The 20,609-nt window shown below is 44.2% G+C and overlaps 1 protein-coding gene and 1 pseudogene across 1 annotated transcript; one reads left to right on the plus strand and one right to left on the minus strand.

Annotated features, from left to right (window-relative positions):
• Nucleotides 1–13,136: 13,136 nt before the first annotated feature.
• On the plus strand, nt 13,137–14,078 carry LOC144277733 (olfactory receptor 52K2-like). The gene has a single exon (XM_077838701.1). The coding sequence runs from the start codon at nt 13,137–13,139 to the stop codon at nt 14,076–14,078; it is 942 nt and encodes a 313-aa protein (XP_077694827.1).
• Nucleotides 14,079–17,878: 3,800 nt separating this feature from the next.
• Nucleotides 17,879–18,824, minus strand: LOC144277743 (olfactory receptor 52R1-like; annotated as a pseudogene).
• Between the last annotated feature and the right edge of the window lie 1,785 nt (nt 18,825–20,609).

A 20,609-nucleotide genomic window follows, 5' to 3' on the forward strand; every position in this document is an offset into this window, starting at 1 on the left:
TAATAAAAGTTTATTAAAAGTTTATAAACTAACAATGAAATAGGGGTCATTAAGACCATTTAGCCATGCTTTTTTAATTTTTTTTTTGTAAACTTTCTGAAAACCCGGGGCTTTTTAAGTGCAAGACAAAATAATTGTCCATTTTGTTTTTTCGTGTCACTATTTTCAATTTTGCTGTTTTGATGGGGTTTTTTAGCATTTGGAAACAAGGGGGAATATTTCAGCCTACAGTGGATTGTCTTTTCCCCCGGGTTGTTCGCATTGGGATGTCATTCCACAAGTGAGTGCACTTGGGCTTGCTACAATTAATTAGCAGCCTGTCAGATCCTACCCAGTGACAACCACTGCATGAGCAGTCTTTATTTTTTGTATTAACAAATATGCTTTTCCAACAAGTTCATGTGAATACATAAGAATGATGATGATGTTGGCTTTAAAGTGGTCGGGATTCTGTAATCGCCAGTGTACATCTATTGCAGTCCAAACTATCATGCCTGGCCAGTTCTTGTTCAGGAATGAACGCACAGCAACCTGCCTACGAGTACTAGTGGCAGCTTTTAACAGCTGCTGCATCCATTGGTTGGTAAGGACTCGAGGTTGCCAGTTATCATATGGTGTCCCATCTACCCACCGTTGTTCTGGAAGGCACAAGTCTTTTCCAGTCATTGCCTTGAATGGGATAACTCCATGGGGGACCACAGAACCTCTTATGGCCATAAGAATAAATGGCAGTTGCTGATCGTAGTCATTACCCTGCTGGTTCTCTACCCTTTCTTAGAGCAGTTTTAAGAGTGAGGTTAAATTTTTCTATTTGGCCTGAACTTTGAGAGTGCCCTGCTATGTGCAGTCCCTGCTTAATTTCTAATGCTTGACAAATTCCTTTGGTGATGTCCCTGATAAACTGCGGACTGCAATCTGAATTAATTTGGGGGCGGGGAGAGGGGATTCCCCACCTAGTTATAACCTGCTAAATCAGCACCCAGCCTGTTATTTGGACTCTATTATTTCGGGTGGGAATTCTTTTAATCCACTTTGTAAATGGATCAACAATTACTAAACAATACTGATTACCCCTGGCCGTTCTTGGCAAAGGGCCAATGTAATCAATCTGTAAATGGGCCCAAGGTCCTTCAATCCTCTGGTGTCTTAGAGGTCCTTTGACAACTGGAATCAAGATTATTGGCTGCACAGGGAAGACAGTTATTTACAAACTGTTCCACATACCTGCTCATATTTGGCCACCTGCCAGCAGTTTGCAATCTAGCCATGGGTTTTTTTTATTATTATTTTATTTTCAAATGCCTTCCGTTGCCCCTTGTTTTGCTTCCTGATCAGCCTGGTTATTTTATTGGTCTGCCTCAGTTTTTATTGTATGAGCATTCCCCCTTTTAAGATGTAAACAGAAAAGGAGTACTTTTAAGACATGTTATTGTATTCTGTGCCTTTGCTAAAGACCACATGTACACTAACTTGTCAGCATGCTCTGTGGGTTTCCCATCATCTGCAGATTTCATGCTTTTTTTTTAACTTGGGAACCCAGTGCAGTGGGGCACGGGGGACCCAATCCGAATCAGTAAAATGGCCACCCTCTGAACGGTGGGGATATGTTGAAGGCCTACGGCAGTGGCCACAATCACAGCTGCCTGGGCAGAGTGCGGCAGGTATTTAAATAGTCCTTTAAATTCCTCATTAGGAGGACATTTTACAGCACCATATCCTGTGTTTGGTTTCACTTTTGGGGGGAAAACAGGAGCCATCTACAAACCATATGACATTCACCTTGTCCTGTATTTCATTTAACGCAGCTCCTGCCTCTGAGGGTGAGGAGTCTAGGGGTACCGACCCTAGTAAGGGACACTCATGCTCCTCTCCCTCTGTCACGAGACCGTAGGGTATTGGGGATATCACTGGAGGTGGATTTTTTATATTTACATTTTTATTCAACAAGACTAGGGTCCACTTTGCTAGTCTGGGGTGGACACATGACCCTTGTTAATAGTTTTAGTGAGCACATACTTTACTGGGGAGTGAGCAGTTTTTAATATCACTGGGGACAATCCTACCAGATATTCTTAATGCTGCAAAGCCCAAACTAATGGCTAAAACTGTTGTTTTTACATGGAGTAACCCCCCTTTCTGTTTTATTTAAAATTTTGGCTGCATAAGCCACAAGATGGAGCCCTGTTCCATGGTTCTATCTCAGCGCAGCTCCCAGTCCCTTTTCTGTAGTTGCCAGCTGTGACACAAACAGTTGTCCCACCTGAGGATATGCCAGAGCTGGGGACTGAACGAAGGCCTGCTTTCACTGGATCGTGGCTTCCTGATGTGGGGGGCACCAGTTCCATACCACCCCCTTGTTTAACAAACTATGCAGTGCCTTTTTTTGAAAATCCCTTAATAAAATCTTGAGACAAATTAACCATTCCTAGAAAGGATTTCAGAGCTGTCACATATGCAGCAGCTGGTATTTTAAGAATCAGTTCCACTCTCCGCTGATCAGGGGAATGTCTCTCCTGTCCCAAAGTCACTCCAAGAGAATTCATTTGTTGGGAATACAACAGGCCTTTCAGTTTCACCTTTATTTTTTGTAACACCCTGTCTAGAACTTCCATATGTTGCCAAGAAGGCCAATGGCATTTTGGGATGTATAAGTAGGGGCATAGCCAGCAGATCGAGGGACGTGATCGTTCCCCTCTATTCGACATTGGTGAGGCCTCATCTGGAGTACTGTGTCCACTTTTGGGACCCACACTACAAGAAGGATGTGGATAAATTGGAGAGAGTCCAGCGAAGGGCAACAAAAATGATTAGGGGTCTGGAACACATGACTTATGAGGAGAGGCTGAGGGAGCTGGGATTGTTTAGTCTGCAGAAGAGAAGAATGAGGGGGGATTTGATAGCTGCTTTCAACTACCTAAAGGGGGTTCCAAAGAGGATGGCTCTAGACTGTTCTCAATGGTAGCAGATGACAGAATGAGGAGTAATGGTCTCAAGTTGCAGTGGGGGAGGTTTAGATTGGATATTAGGAAAAACTTTTTCACTAAGAGGGTGGTGAAGCACTGGATTGCGTTACCTAGGGAAGTGGTAGAATCTCCTTCCTTAGAGGTTTTTAAGGTCAGGCTTGACAAAGCCCTGGCTGGGATGATTTAACTGGGAATTGGTCCTGCTTCGAGCAGGGGGTTGGACTAGATGACCTTCTGGGGTCCCTTCCAACCCTGATATTCTATGATTCTATGATTCATATTTTTTTTGGTCTGGTTGAAAATCAGGATGTCACCCACATAAGAAATCACACTTTCCCTTTTAGGCATTCCATTCTACACCTTAACGGCACAGGCATGGGAAATAGTAGGTCTGTTCGTCCATCCTATGGGAATACTGGGAAAATATAGCTTTTTTTTTAAAAAAGGTGACAGCAAATCTGTAATAGCTGTTCCAATGTAAAGGGATAGCAAAGAAAGAACTGGCCAAATCCAAAACTGAAAACCACTGGGTCCTCCTCCCTGTTAATTGTAACCCAATTAAGAGGATGCAAATCAACTACCAGCTTCCAAATCTTGCCATTACTTTTTAGGAATGGCCAGAGATCAGCACTCTTGGGACTTGACTGTTTCACTAAAACCCCTTGGCTTAAAAGCCCATTAATTGTTTCCTTTCAGGTGGGCTTCTGCCTTTCCTGGATACCTGTACTGCTTTTGAGGTGGGGGATCAGGGCCTGTAACTAGGATTTTTGCTTTAATTTTACCACATTTTATTTTATTTTTGTTCCACATCTCCCAGAGTTTCTCTGCAATTGACAGAATGTCTGGAGCCCATTGCGGCCACTCCAACTCTTTAAATGTTTTAAGGACTGCTAACTGGTAGCTTTGTGAAATCTTTACTGGTTCCCAGAATGTTCCAAGCAGTGTTTCCCACAGAACCCTGTTAGCAAAATCAACTAACACTTTTAATTCTTTTAAAATGTTAATGGTTTTTTTTTTCCCAATAGATTCATTAAATCAAATTGCTCTTTGTTTTTTTTTAATTTGATACAAAATATTTTTGTAAAAGGAAACAACACTTTGAACCTTATTAAATTCCTGTAATGTCTTAATTTCAGCTAGAGGTCCAAACAGTTATTTATTCTGAGTATTAATCAGGGATATAACAGAAAAATGGCTCCTTCAGTGACTCCATAAAGTAAAAATATTGGAACCACCCGTACATTATTTAATTGGAGCATAAACCAATGCTTGGCTTACATTGGTTAAAACCAATGTAAAAAAGCAATTGGTCATTAATAGAGCCCACACCCTAAAAAAAGTAAATGTCAATCACACATTAGCAAATATTTGAGCAATGAAACCCCATGGTAAAAAGTTTGTTCAACCATGGTATAGGAGCTGAAATATTTAATAAATCTTCATAATGTTCCCAGACTCCATATGAATAAAAAGGGACAGTTTAGGAGCAAGTTCCTAATAGAATAAATAAAATGCTCATTGCAAACAGTGGGGCAACACCTAAAGGAGTGAGCAGTGCCCCTGAAGGCATCCTTAGGTCAGCTAAATTCCATACAGAATGGGGTGGCACAGGTTTTAAAAAAATAAAAAGCAATCCCAAAAAATTGATCACCTCTGCCTCGAGCAGGCAGTTTGTTTCCTCCAGAGCAATGGTTCCTTGGCCTGGCATGCATGCAAATGCAAACACAAATTATCAATATGGTACAAGTATAATTTTGAATGGCATAAATGAAATACTACCATTAAAAATTAAAAGTATTGTATTAAAAAATTCCACCCAAATTAAAAAAATTGCAATCCTGGTAAAAAATATAATAAATTTTACTTATAATCATAAGTTTAAGAAAAACCACTACATTTGTTTTATTAATGTCTAAAGCAAATATAAATAGGTTTCTCCTATTATAGCTCTAGGCTTTAATATGCATCAAACAGTAATAGAACCCAGAAATCATATATTATGGTCCATAAAATAGGCCCCAAAATAAAAAAAAACAGTAAAATTGAAAGCCTGCTTTAAAAAAAAAATCTGTAATTAAATATAAATTTACCAAAAACTTTTTGCAACCACAAAATATATGTTTAAAAGTAGTTTAAAATGTCATTTTGCTATTAATCCATTTGCAAATAAATCTGTAGCTGCTTATGTGGGTAATAATTATTTATGCCTTAAAAGTTAGTGTCCTGTGCTCATCATTAATTATGTGTTTAATATAACCAACAATCTCACCAAAATAAGTGCTTTTGTACAATTGAAGCCATTAAAAATGTAATTTTTAATATCAAGTGCCTAATAAAAATTCAGCCAATTAAAAGTAAAATACACCTTATACTCCAATGTAATGCCTGTACCTATTCAAATACATTTAATTGCTATTAAAATGTTATTTGAGCATTCCCATTTAAAACATTATTTGCAAGTTGCTAGGCAGGAGAAGTGTAAAGTCATGGTTACCGTCCATCACACTTCTAATAAAATTAAACAGTAATTAAAAGGGTTAGCAAAGATTTGGAACACAATGGGTGGATGACATTGTTGGAATGGCATTGGGAATGTTCAATTTGACTTTACCTACAATCGTGGTGATTCTAATGCTTCAAGTGGCACTGGTTGTGATCTTAGCCCTGAAACGCTGAATAAAAAAAATATTAATCAAACCATGGGCACTTTCCAAACGTAAGTTCATGATGTCTGGACTTTAACAAGGCAAAATCCGGGGCAAAACTGAAAAGTGCCAGCGAGAAAATTCCTGCTCAGTCTCGGTTGAGAGCCTTGAGCCTAATGATGGACATTCAAAAGAAGCTCACTGAAGTCATGTATATGAAAAGGCATTAATATTTAAAATATATGGTCTTTAAAAAGGGGAATGTTGCCTTGGATTTAAAAGGTGTATATGCCCCAGAATGTGATCAAGCTAATTGGAACCATATTATGTGCACTCAGCCACAATGAATTAATAAAATAGAACACCACATAGTTAAGGGTTAAATTGGGGACAGGCTTTCAGGAGCAAGGTCAAAAGTGCTGACAGGTTTTCTAATCAGTATGAAAAAGAGTAAATAAATAAAAATTGAAAAAAAATTAAATGAATATCATTAAGTCTAGATGCCATTAATAATAAAAGTTTAATAAAAATTTTAAAAAGTAATAACTTACTAGGGGTCATTATGGCCTATATGTTTTATAAAAGTTAGTTATAAAACGTTTAAATAATGAAGGGTACTTGGGAATAGTCCTCAGGAGCCATCCTGGGAGAGAGGTTTTCCTGACATCTTTACACCCTGGCAGGGAGGTGTTTGGCCAGCACTGGCATGTCGCTGGTTACTCAATACAGTCTCAGAATATTGGTGAATATCTGGGATGTTCTAAACCTGTTGCTTATGTCTGTGTGTGCTTACATGTAATAAACTGCAGTGTTAGCCAAGAGCATGCTGACTTGCATTACTCCTTGATCAAACAGTTCCTATTGATTTATTCTTCACGCTGTCTGAAGTGAAATAGTTAAGTTCACCCCATTGGGGGTTTTGACAACCCAGGGTAACAGAGCTCCTGTAGGTTTCCCAGCACCCACCTTTGTGGCAGAGACCCCTGTATATTCTAGGCATGGTTGGTGGTTTGATAATATGTGACCATGCTGTTCCTTGTGAGGGTCTGATTCTGCTCGCACAAAGCTTCTCCCGCCTAGGTCCCATTGGATCCAACAGCAACCACTTGCACCTGGCTGAAGGTAGAATTTGGCTGGGAGGTTATTGTCAGTGTGTCATTCAATCCCTCTGCATGGGATTGAAATCGTGATGACGATGTCTTCAGGCAGCTGCACGCTGTAGCACTGTACAGGAAGACAAGCCGACAGACTTGCACCATTGTAATTAAACTGGTTTAATTAAAGATATGTAAATCCTTGTGTGGACACTTTTATTGTAGCTTAAAACTCTCCCTAATCTTGTTAAACTAAACTGCAATTAAACCGTCCACAAAGTCTTTTGTATCCATTTAACTGAATGAGTTTAAAATTGCACCCAACATTTAACCAGTGCAACCGCATGTTTGCATGAGCTTCAAGCTCTACTTTGCACCCAGTTACCCTATAAAATCCAGGCCAGGAGCTAGTGGAAACTTTTCCTAGCATGCACAAAGCAACTAGTACATTGCACTTGGAAAATCGGTAAAAACTCTGCTCATGGCTCATTCATTATAGGCTAAACTGTGAATGCTGGCAGGGTTACTCCTGATGGTGTGGAGTAAAGTTACCAAAAGCGTTCCTTAAAAAAAAGACAGGCTATGTCTGGAGATATAAATCCCAGCTCCTGCAGATGTACCCACACTAGCTCTGACCCAGCTCGGGCAAACTGGTTGAAACTATAATAAAGAACAATATTGTCAGACATATAGATGAACATAATTTGTTGAGGAAGACTTAACATGGTTTTAGTAAAGGGAAATCATGCCTCACCAACCTACTAGAATTCTTTAAGGGGGTCAACAAGCATATGGACCAAGGGGATCCAGTGGATATAGTGCACTTAGATTTTCAGAAAGCCTTTGACGAGGTCCCTCACCAAAGTCTCTTATGCAAAGTAAGCTGCCACGGGATAAGAGGGAATGTGTTCTCCTGGATTGGTAACTGGTTAAAAGATAGGAAACAAAGGGTAGGTATAAATGGTCAGTTTTCAGAATGGAGAGAGGTAAATACTGATGTCCCCCGGAGGTCTGTTCTATTCAACATATTCATAAATGATTGGGAAAAAAGGGTAAACAATGAGGTGGCAAAATCTACAGATGATACAAAATTACTAAAGATAGCTAAGACCCAGGAAGACTGCAAAGAGCTACAAAAGGATCTCTCAAAACTGGGTGACTAGGCAACAAAATGGCAGATGAAATTTAATGTTGATAAATGCAAAGTAAAGGACACTGGAAAACATAATCCCAACTATACATATACAATTATGGGGTTTAAATTAGCTGTTACCACTCAAGAAAGAGATCTTGGAGTCATTGTAGATAGCTCTCTGAAAACATCCACTCAATGTGCACCAGCAGTCAAAAAAGCAAATAGAATGCTGGGAATAATTAAGAAAGGGTTAGATAATAGGAGAGAAAATATCATATTGCATCTATATAAATCCATGGTATGCCTTTATCTTGAATACTGTGTGAAGATATGGTTGCCTTGTCTCAAAAAAGATATATTGGAATTGGAAAAGGTTCAGAAAAGGAAAACAAAAATTATTAGGGGTATGGAACGGCTTCCTTATGAGGGGAGATGAATAACACTGGGACTTTTCAGCTTGGAAAAGATACAGCTAAGGGGAAATATGGATAAGGAAGTGTTGTTTACTCCTTCTCATAACACAAGAACTATGGTCACCAAACTAAATTAATAGGCAGCAGGTTTAAAACAAATAAAAAGAAGTATTTCTTCACACAGCACACAGTCAACTTGTGGAACTCCTTGCCAGAGGATGTTGTGAAGGCCAAGACCATAACAGGGTTCAAAAAAGAACTAGATATATTCATGGAGGATAGGTCCATCAATGGCTATTAATCAGGATGGGCAGGAATGGTGTCCCTAGCCTCTGTTTGCCAGAAGCTCAGAATGAACGACAGGGGATGGGTCACTTGATGAATCCCTGTTCTGTTCATTCCCTCTGGGGCACCTGGCATTGGCCACTGTCGGAAGAGAGGATACTGGGCTGGATGGACCTTTGGTCTGACTCAGTCTGGCCATTCTTATGTTCTTATCTTCTCATTACAAATAGAAGTGTAGCTGCCTCAGTGCAAGCAGCCTCCCAAAAACACAGCTAGGGGATCCGATGGGCTTGAACTTGGCACCCGCACCATTAAGGCTATCCTGCTGTGTTTAGCATGCTGGCTCTCTCAGAGCTGGGAGCGATGTCTCTAGATGCTGTGTTGACAAACCCGCAGACACTAGATGGAGGAGTGAGAATGTTACTGGAGGGGAAGCAGGCAAGGCGTGCCCTCCATTCTCATCATGAAATCATTTGGTCCCAATCCTTTGGGCACTTTGTGTGTAAAGCTCCCATCAATGTCCATGGGACTCCTGGGCTCAGAGGTGTTAGGATATAGATATTCAGGCCTGTCTGTAAAGGCCTATACTCTAAGAATTTAGGTGTATTCTTATCACTTAGCTAGTTATAGAGGTATAAAAGAGAATCAAAATCACTGTCTGACTGTATAAGGCCTTTTCTCACTGTGACAGTTTGAGGCCCTGTTCTTACGCTAAGGCCTTTGGCTAAACAGCAGAGGCAGCCATAACCTGGGAAGCAAATGCTAGTCACATTGAAAGAAGGTGCTATTGGGCTGTTAGGAATACAATCCTGTCCTGATAATGCCTATCGCCTCCAGAGAAAGGGAAGTGCCTAGAAAATGTCAAAGGAAACTTAGTTTGATAGCATCCTGTCTGGCAAGAACTCACTTATCAATAGCTGGGCTGTGAAATCCTCATTTCTGTTTCAGAGTAACAGCTGTGTTAGTCTGTATTCGCAAAAAGAAAAGGAGGACTTGTGGCACCTTAGAGACTAACAAATTTATTTGAGCATAAGCTTTCGTGAGCTATAGCTCACTTCATTGGATGCATTTCTGTGTTGTTCTATCATTGTAGTCCCCACTTCCACTTCCCCTACCATTGTAGTCCCCTATTGTTTGTCTGTATAATCTCTGTCTGGTTCTGTGATTGTTCCTGTCTGCTGTATAATTAATTTTGATGGGTGTAAACTAATTAAGGTGGTGGGATATAATTTGTTACGTAATCATGTTATAATATGTTAGCATTGGTTAGTTAAATTTCAGGAAAATGATTGGTTAAGGTATAGCTAAGCAGAAGTCAAGTTTTACTATATAGTCTGCAGTCAATCAGGAAGTGGGGGGGAAATGGGAACAGGGAATGGGGGTGGGGAAATTGGAATCATGTTTTGCTAAGTGGGGGAAATGGGAACAGGGACACAGGTAAGGCTCTGTGGTGTCAGAGCTGGGAAGGGGAACACTAAGGAAGGAAACTGGAATCATGCTTGCTGGAAGTTCACCCCAATAAACATCGAATTGTTTGCACCTTTGGACTTCGGGTATTGTTGCTCTCTGTTCATGCGAGAAGGACCAGGGAAGTAAGCGGGTGAAGGAATAAGCCCCCTAATAAGAGGGCTCCCAAGTCAGACCACTGGTATGAACCTCCTGCATCCTTCCTCCAAAAGGCAGGGCTGTGAGAATGTCCACATCTCTCCCAGGAAGATGCAGGGCTCAGCCCTGAGTCTTCCAGCACCCCAGCAGGGCAGCTTTGCTCTAACTGTGAATGCTGCAAAAACAGACGTTAGACACAACAGAATCAGTCGAGCTGAAGGTTTTGCTCTTCTCATGTGAATTTATTGCTCAAATGAGCAATGGATAAACTGCAGAGAATCCAGTTGAGGGAAACAAAAAATGATGAGGGGACTTCAACACATGACTTATGAGGAGTGGCTGAGCTGAGGGAACTGGGCTTATTTAGTAGTCTGCAGAAAAAAAGAGTGAGGTGGGATTTGACAGCAGCCTTCAACGACCTGAAGGGGGGTTCCAAAGAGGAGGGAGCTCGGCTGTTCTCAGTGATAGCAGATGACAGAACAAGCAGCAATGGTCTCAAGATGCAGTGGGGAAGGTCTAGGTTGGATATTAGGAAACACTATTTCACTAGTTTCAGAGTAGCAGCCATGTTAGTCTGTATCTGTAAAAAGAACAGGAGTACTTGTGGCACCTTAGATACTAACACATTTATTAAAGCATAAGATTTCATGTGCTACAGCCCACTTCATCGGATGCATAGAATGGAACATATAGTAAAAAGATAGATATATACATACAGAGAAGGTGGAAGTTGCCATACAAACTGTGAGAGGCTAATTAGTTAAGATGAGCTATAGAATCATAGAATCATAGAATATCAGGGTTTGAAGGGACCCCTGAAGGTCATCTAGTCCAACCCCCTGCTCGAAGCAGGACCAATTCCCAGTTAAATCATCCCAGCCAGGGCTTTGTCAAGCCTGACCTTAAAAACCTCTAAGGAAGGAGATTCTACCACCTCCCTAGGTAACGCATTCCAGTGTTTCACCACCCTCTTAGTGAAAAAGTTTTTCCTAATATCCAATCTAAACCTCCCCCACTGCAACTTGAAACCATTACTCCTCGTTCTGTCATCTGCTACCATTGAGAACAGTCTAGAGCCATCCTCTTTGGAACCCCCTTTCAGGTAGTTGAAAGCAGCTATCTTGTAGTGTGGGGCCCAAAACTGGACACAGTACTCCAGATGAGGCCTCACCAATGTCGAATAGAGGGGAACGATCACATCCCTCGATTTGCTCGCTATGCCCCTACTTATACATCCCAAAATGCCATTGGCCTTCTTGGCAACAAGGGCACACTGCTGACTCATCTCCAGCTTCTCGTCCACTTTCACCCCTAGGTCCTTTTCCGCAGAACTATTATCAGCAGGAGGAAAAAAACTTTTGTTGTGATAATCAAGATGGCCCATTTAGACAGTTGACAAGAAGGCATGAGGATACTTAACATGGGCAAAAAGAAAAGGAGTACTTGTGGCACCTTAGAGACTAACCAATTTATCTGAGCATGAGCTTTCGTAAGCTGCTCACGAAAGCTCATGCTCAAATAAATTGGTTAGTCTCTAAGGTGCCACAAGTACTGCTTTTCTTTTTGCGAATACAGACTAACACGCCTGTTACTCTGAAACCTGTTAACATGGGGAAATAGATTTAATATGTGTAATGACCCAGCCACTCCCAGTCTCTATTCAAACCCAGGTTAATAGTATCTAGTTTGCATATTAATTCAAGCTCAGCAGTTTCTCATTGGAGTCTGTTTTTGAGGCTTTTCTGTTGCAAAATTGCCACCCTTAAATCTCACACCTTCTTGTCAACTGTCTAAATGGGCCATCTTGATTATCACTACAAAAGTTATTTTCTCCTGCTGATAATAGCTCATCTTAATTTATTAGCCTCTTATGGCAACTTCCACCTTCTCTGTATATATATATATATAATCTTCTTACTGTATGTTCCATTCTATGCATCCGATGAAGTGAGCTGCAGCCGATGAAAGCTTGTGCTCTAATAAATGTGTTAGACTCTAAGGTGCCACAAGTCCTCCTGTACTATTTCACTAGGAGGGTGGTGAAGCACAGGAATTGGTTACCTAGGGAGGTTTTAAAATCTCCGTCCTTCGAGGTTTATAAGGTCAGGATTGACAAAGCCCTGGTTGGGATGATGTAGTGGGGGATTGGTCCTGCTTTGAGCACGGGGTTGGACTAGATGACCTCCTGAGGTCCTTTCCAACCCTGATATTCTATTATTCTAATTCATGCTGGCTTGACAGCCCTGTAGAAAGCTTCATGGGACCAATCTACAATCCCTGACACCATTCCAATAGGCCTTATCTCTAACCAATAGAAGCTGCCTCTAAGGATAGTCAGGGCTGCTTAGCATCCTCGCACACTCCACCCCATCCTCTCGCCTGAGATTCCCTCAAAGGGACTAATTAGCCACTGTTATCCGTCAAGAATCAGGGCTGAGACATCCAAATCCAATTACCCCCATGAACAGTAATCCTCACATCACTTTCCCTCCACTCCCCTGCTGCAGGTATTCAGGAGGCAGTGCACAATCAGTGACAATGGTTCAAATCAGGTCTCTCTTTCAGCTGGCTGCAATGGGACAGATCTCCAGGTGGTGTAAATGGGTATAACTGTAATGGCTCTCTGCCCATTTCTGACAGCTCAGGACTGAGCTTGATATGTCTATTTTCAGACAGAATTTTCATGGACAGTTCATAGTGCATCTAATGAGAGGAGTGTAGAGAAAAAAAACATTGATTTGAACTGCTACAGAGCCCTCACTTACCGCTTATTGTCTCTGTAATGAGAGTGGAATGGCTGCAGTGCAGGAGCCAAGAATAGGCTATTTGTCCCTCACTCTTTTTGTGCCATTAGCACAGGACTCGTGAAGAACTAATGCTGAGAAAAAACCACCTTGTCATGGTCCCATCAGACGGTTACTGATTGTTTTAATGGTTAGTTACAGGGGCAGGAAGTAGCCGTGCCGTGGAATTGAACATACCCAACCGGCCGCACCATGGCAGCTTCCAACTGGACCACGCCCCACCACTCCACCTTCATCCTCCTCGGCATCCCGGGGCTGGAGGCGGCGCATGTCTGGATCGCCATCCCTTTCTGCTCCGTCTACCTTCTGTCCCTCCTGGGGAATGGCCTCCTCCTGGCTGTTATCAAGACCGAGCCGAGCCTCCACGAGCCCATGTACCTTTTCCTTTCCATGCTGGCGCTCGCCGACCTGGTCATCTCCACCACCACCCTGCCCAAAACCCTCTGCATCTTCTGGTTCAGTGACCGGGCCATTCACATCAACGCTTGCCTGGCCCAGATTTTTTTGATTCACTCCGTAACTACCATGGAGTCCGGGTTTATGTTGGCCATGGCCTTTGATCGCTACGTCGCTATCTGTAACCCGCTGCGACACTCAGTCATCCTCACCAATCAGGTCGTAGCCAAGATAGGGCTGGTCATTGTGATGAGGGGGGCCATGTTACTGGGCCCACACCCATTCCTGCTGAAGCAGCTCCCGTACTGCAGGACCAATGTCATTTCTCACACCTATTGTGAGTTCATGACACTCGTGAAACTGGCCTGTGAGGACACGACAGTCATGAGTTCCTACAGTCTGGCAGTAGCGTTTCTCGCTGGGGGGTTAGATTTTATCCTCATTGTCCTGTCCTACATCCTGATCCTCCGGGCTGTCTTCAGACTCCCCTCCAAGGAGGCGCGACACAAGTCGTTGAGCACCTGTAGCTCCCACGTCTGCGTCATGCTGGTGTTTTACACCCCTGCGATCTTCACCTACCTCTCCCACCGCTTCGGCCACATGGTTCCCCACATTCACATCCTCATCGCCAACATTTACCTGCTCTTTCCTCCCATGATGAACCCCATCATCTATGGGGTGAGAACCCCCGGGATCCGGCAGAGGGCGCTCCTCATCTTGGGCGTCAAACCGGCCTGAAGGCTCACGGGATGGGTCAGTGTCTGGGGAGCAAGGTCCATGCAGGTGACATGAGGTCCAGTAAGGCCGGGGATCCAGATGGCCCAGTCCCCCCCCCATATGGAAACCCACCTTAGCCTTGCTGAGCAGCGGGGCTAATAAACACGCTTGTCTGGGTCTGCAGTACAACACAGTTTTCATTTTTTACTGCTCTAGAACATCTTACTCATTAGTCATTTCCACCTGACCCAGCAAGATCAGAGCCTCATTGTGCAAGGTGCTGTACGACATACAGCTAGAAACTGTCCCCACCCCCTGAGATTCAATCTTGACAGACAAGATGGACTAATTGTGGGCAAGGCGGGGTTGTGGTCACCCCACATCACGGGTGAGGGATGTGTCCCTGGCAGCCCAAGTACTTGCCCAAGATGACACCGGGAGTCTAAGACAAAGCCAGCAATTGCTTCAGTGCACCAGCCAACCTCTCTGATTGGGGGTGAGGGGTAAATGTCTCCTGGGAAAAGATTAACCCCTTTTATGAGGGTCTTGCACCTGGTCTGGTCACTGTCAGACAGAGGAGATTGTACTAGACTGGACTCCGGCCTGAGCCAGTGAACCCAGATCTGGGCCCTGGTCCAGAGCCTTGACCACAAGGCCAGGCACCTGATCTACCACATGGCAAATTCATGCTCATCTGGCTGCATCTCCCCGCACCCACCATGCACACTCTCACTGCCAGGCAGTTGCCACTCTCCCCCGCACCATGTGCCCTCTCACACCTAGCCGACTGCCACTCTCCCCCGCCACACATGCTCTCACACCCAGCTGGCTGCCCCTCTCCCCTCTCCTAATCTTTCACAGGTTCCCATTCCAGAAGGAACCTCTCTGACTACCCCTTCTGACCCTCTGCCTGGGGATAGTAGGAGAGGCCTGCGAAGGGGTAGGAGGGGTTCTCTCTACAGCAAAGAGCTTTGGGAAGGCAACTATGACTGGGACTTGGCAGAGACCTAATGACTGGAAGTTGTAAAGGAATGTGGGGAGGGGGGTGTCTCTATGGACTGGGGGCAGAGGACAATAGGGCTGGCAACAAGAGGATTTCCTGAAGGACACTGAGTGGCTCAACAGTGTAGTACAGTTTAGCATTGCATTACAGGATCTACTACTAGTGAGGGGACCATGCCCGTCTCCTCTCCTCTCCACCATCCTCTCCTAAGGAGGTTTGCTGTGTGTTCACCTCTCAGCCCCACCTCCCTGCTAGGAGCCAGGTGCCTGCTGGTGCCTCTGGCCCAGCTCCTCAGTCTGCATCTGGCACTGTTAATGTGTCTGGCATTTAATTGCTGACAAAGTATGTTATGACGCTGCGCTCCATATGTGTTATGAAAATATACTTATGAATATGAATATGACATAACTGGAATATGCTTCAAGTAATGTGTCATTAGAAAGGTTGTCATTTGCTGGATATGATTATTCTATTTGCATGCATGTATCCTTTTTGTAGAGGAAGTTAGGGATATTATCTTGTGTATTTGTATTTTATGTTCAAGACTTTGGGTCACTCCCTCTGCTTACACTTCAGGGTCTTCAATGGGGAAGCCAGACATGGCATAATTGCCCATTAGCAGACAATAAAGCTTAACCTTCCTGTGGATGTGTGGTCCAGCACATAAAGAATGGAGACTGGGGTCTTCAGGGACATGTCACCTGATACTGGAATCTATCTTAAACCTTGTACTTTTCCATGAGAAGCTGGGGAGGGGGTCAAAGTGAGACAAAGAACTTCTGCCATTTGCCAAATCTATATAAGGACAATGCAGGACAATGGAGGTGGCCAGTCATGAAGAAATTCCCTGTTTACCACCTAAGATGTCTCCTGGAATTAACAAAGACTGAACCAGGAGGAAGGATTGGGCCCAGACTAGGAAGGAGTCTAGTCTGTGAAAGAAGCTTAATGGAACATCTTTGAGGGTGAGCTATTAAATATAACCAGTTTCTTACTGTATTAAGCTTAGCCTTGCATATTGTCTTTATTTTTTCTTAATGACTTACTTTGTTCTGTCTGTTATTACTTAAATCCACTTAAATCCTCATTTTATACTTAATAAAATCATGTTTGTTTATTAATAAACCCAGTGTAATTGTTACCTGTGGGGGCAAACAATTTGTGCATGTATCTCTAGGCAGATTTTTCTGGGGTTTAGACCCCCTTGGGTCTGGGTTTCTGAGTGCTGGAGGTAGGTACCTTGCTGAGCTGTTTTCAGTTTAGGTCTGCAGCTTTGGGGGTGTGGCCCAGGCCCTGGGTCTGCATTGTAGCACGCTAGTGTGTTTGGCTCAACAAGACAGGGTTCTGGAGGCCCAGGCTGGCAGGGAAAATGGGCTCAGGGGTAATTTCAGCACATTAGGTGACAGTCCTAAGGGGGTGTCTGTGACCGAACCCGTCACACGTGTGTCTGCCTCTCTCAGCCCCAAACCCCTCACAGAGGCTGGCCATGTGTTGGTGTCTCTAAACACTCTTCCCCACACAGGGGCCAGCCATGTGTCTGCATCTCATGGCCTCATTCCCCTGACAGGATCCAGGCATGTGTCTGCATCTTTTTGCCCCATTCCCCTCACAGAGGGGCCAGGTGTGTGTCTGTTTTTTGGCTGTGTTCCCCTCCCAGGGGCCAGACATGCGTCTGTGTCTTTCAGCCCTGTTCCCCTCACAGGGAATGGACATGTGATGCATCTCTCTGCCCCATTCCTCTCTTAGCAGCTGTCTGTGTGTCTGTGTCTTTCTGTCCCTTCCATGCACAGAGGCCAGGCATGTCTACATCTCTTTGCCCCATTCCCTTCACAGGGGCTGGCATGTGTCTTGACTGTGTCTTTTGTCCCCTTTTCCCTCACACAAGTCGGGGGGGGGGGTGTCCGCCTCTCTCAGCCCCATTCCCCTGACAGGGTCTAGATGTGTCTGAGTCTGTCTAGACTGTTCCCCTCATGGGTTGAGGCATGTGTCTGCATCTGTCTAGTGCATTCCCCTCACAGCATCAAGGTGTGTGCAGTTCCCCTCACATGGGCCAGGCCTATGCCCAAGTCTCAAAGGAGCCCTGTGTGTGTCTGCATCTCTCAGCCCAATGGGCCAGTGTGTGTCTGTGTTTCTTGGGCCCATTTCTCCACCAAGTAGGGATGTGTGCCACTTACAATCCATTATTTGCAATAGTGTTGCCATCTATTTCAGGAATAGTGTGTGAATTAAACTGGGATCTGTTCAGGGTTTTGTTCTGGATGGTTTCCAGTCTACGTATGGTGCTATGCAGCTGTATAACTGATACCAAACATTAATATCTGTAGTGTGTAGGATTAGAGTAGTAGCCCTTTGAATGGTTTGTGTGTTCTGTAACAGAGCTCAAAGTGTTCTACATTTCAGAAGCCACCAGAAACCAGCCAGTTTCTACCTGAGCCTTGAACTTCAGGGTATATTTACTAGACACAGTATTTTGGGACCCACCTGTGGCCAGGTAATTTATTCACGTTATTTTTGCTGTACAACAAACCATAGCTAAAAGCTGATATAAACCATTGAGAGTGATGGGTGACAGAGATCCCCACCAATGAGCCAGCCAGCACCCAAGCAGGGGGTATCATGGGAGCTGAGAGAAGAGGTGCCTTCCTTGGTCAGGAAGGGAAAGGAAGAGGTGCCTTCCTGGGTCAGGAAGGGAAGGTGGAGCCCCCATGGAGTCCGTGGTGACACTTCTATGATCACATACCTCTATGAGTGAATGGGTCAGAGTCCAATGTGATGAATGTTTTATATTCCTAGATTAAATTAGACAGGCACACACTGCTCACATTCCTTTCTGCTGGAAGTTACGGAGCACCCTCTCCCGGATCTGTTAGTTTGCACCCCATACACAATAGGGTTTAACATGGGGGGCACCAGCAAGTAGAGATTGGACACCAGGATGTGGACATGGTGGGGGACATTGTGGCCAAAGCGGTGGGTGAGGAACGTGAAGAGGCCAGGGATGTAAAACGCAAGGATGACACAGAAGTGAGATGCACAGGTTCTGAAGCCCTTGAGACGGGCATCAGTGGATGGGAGTATGAGCACAGCTAGAAGGATCATAGCATAGGACAGGAAGATGATAAACAAGTCAATCCCCACCACCATAAAAGCCACAAATAGTCCATAAATGACACTGACTGTAGCGTCCCCACACACTAGCTTCACCACGGCCATTGTTTGCAGTATGAGTGGGAGATGAGGCAGCGCTGGCGAAAGGGCTGCCTGCGGACAAGGAGGGAGAAGGGGCTCACCAGAAGGACCCCGCGTGCCAGCACCAGGCTCCCCCTTGTCACTATGGCTCGGACAGACAGGATGCTGGAGTGCCGGAGGGGGCAGCAGATGGCCACATAGAGATCCAAGGCCATGGCCATGAATACGCCCGACTCCACTGATGAGAAGGTGTGGACGAAGAACATCTGAATGAGACAGGCATGGAACCCAATCTCCCTGGAGTCCAGCCAGAAGATGCTCAGCATTTTGGGCAGGGTGGACGTGGACAGGACCAAGTCGGTGATGGCCAGCATGGCCAAGAAGAGGTACATGGGCTTATGCAGGCTTGGCTCAGTCTTTATAATGCAGAGAACAATGACATTTCCCAGCACGGCAATGACATACATGATGCAGAAAGGGAAGGCGATCCAGAACTGGGCCTCCAGCAGTCCAGCGATGCTGACCAGGAGGAAGACGTCAGGGTGGGAGCGGGTGCTGGTGTTCAGGCACGACATGATGTGCTGTTCTTCTCCTACCTAGGCTGGGAGAGCTTTTACCCTCTAAACAGGCAGCAAAGAACCCATGAGGGCTGATTCAATTCTTGGGAAACAACGTGCAAGTGAGCTACTGAATATTGGATCAATTTCCTCTGTTCCAAATACCAGCTCCAGTCCCAGGATAGCAACTTACACAGAATCACTGGAGTCAGAGGTTGTGGCAGCACTGTCTATCTCCTCAGGAGGCTGAGGTTTTTTGGTTTATTTGTTTCTCACCTTTGACATTTGATTCCCTTTCCTCTTCTGGCTTTCTGTGAGAACAATGAAGCGTTATGGGAAGTAGTACACTCTGAATCTTTTTCCTTTGTCCTTTGTTAATCAGTGCAGCATTCTGTCTCTCCCTTTTGATCCATCCCAGAAAACTAGGGAAAGGAAAGGACAAATAGGCAAATGCATAAACCTGTGTGAAAAAAAACAACTAGGATGGGTATTGGGTTACTAACGAATGTATGAGCTAGATTAGCCAAACCTCGTTGGAGACACAGGTGCAGCCTTTTAGCAACAGGCAGCCCCAGCAGAAGAAAACAAGATTAAAACCCCGGAAGCCTCAGGAGAAGGGGACTAGTCAGAGAAGTTCAGATTCAGAGCTGGTTAGTGAGTCTCTCATCAGAGTGGGCTGTAACTTTTGTGCCACTGTTTTTGAAACAATGGTGGCTGTCTTTTCTTTACAAGCTGACTTATTTTTGTACTGCTGAAATGGCTAGAAACCCCACCTGAGACTGGGACCACATTGTGCTAGGGCACTGTCCAGTTTCTGACCTGAAAAGCTTGCTGTTTAAATAGCAAAAAGACAGATACGAGATGGGAGCAGAAAGAGGCACAGAGAGAGGACTTGCCAAAGTTCTCAGGTCAGTGAAAGAGCCAGGAATAGAGCTTTGGTTTCCAGTCCCATACACTAGCCCCTAGATCGTGCTGCATCTCAGTGCAGCTGCTTGTTCATTTTGAAAGAAATGGAAAAGGCCTTCAGGTGCTGGCTCTTAGACACTATGGCTAGATGATGGTGTTATCAGTGTGCTCTCTCTCTCTCTCTCTCTTTTGCGGTGCGTGTGCGGGGTTCCAATAGGAATTAGCTCAGGGAATTTCTATGGCCTGTCTTATACAGGAGGTCAGATAGATGTTCACAGTTGTCCTTTCTCGCCTTGTTATCTATGAAGAGGTAGCATTCCCCACCTGTCCATGTACTTTAGACAGTGCACACTTGTTTCCTCTGTTATATTTTCATAAAACTTGTATGTTTAAAGAACAGGAGAACTTGTGGCACCTTAGAGACTAACCAATGTAATAGAGCATAAGCTTTGGTGGGCTACAGCCCACTTCATCGGATGCATAGAATGGAACATACAGTAAGAAGATATATATACACACACAGAGAAGGTGGAAGTTGCCACACAAACGGTAAGAAGCTAATTAATTAAGATGAGCTATTATCAGCAGGAGAAAAAAAAAAACTTTTGTAGTGATAATCAAGATGGTCCATTTAGACAGTTGACAAGAAGGTGTGAGGATACTTAACGTGGGGAAATAGATTCAATATGTGTAATGACCCAGCCACTCCCAGTCTCTATTCAAACCCAAGTTAATGGTATCTAGTTTGCATATTAATTCAAGCTCAGCAATTTCTCTGTGGAGTCTGTTTTTGAAGCTTTTCTGTTGCAGAATTGCCACCCTTAAGTCTTTTACTGAGTGGCCAGAGAGGTTGAAGTGTTCTCCTACTGGTTTTTGAATGTTATGATTCCTGATGTC

Source organism: Eretmochelys imbricata, chromosome 1 (genome assembly GCF_965152235.1).
Source record: "Eretmochelys imbricata isolate rEreImb1 chromosome 1, rEreImb1.hap1, whole genome shotgun sequence".
Lineage (NCBI taxonomy): Eukaryota > Metazoa > Chordata > Testudines > Cheloniidae > Eretmochelys > Eretmochelys imbricata.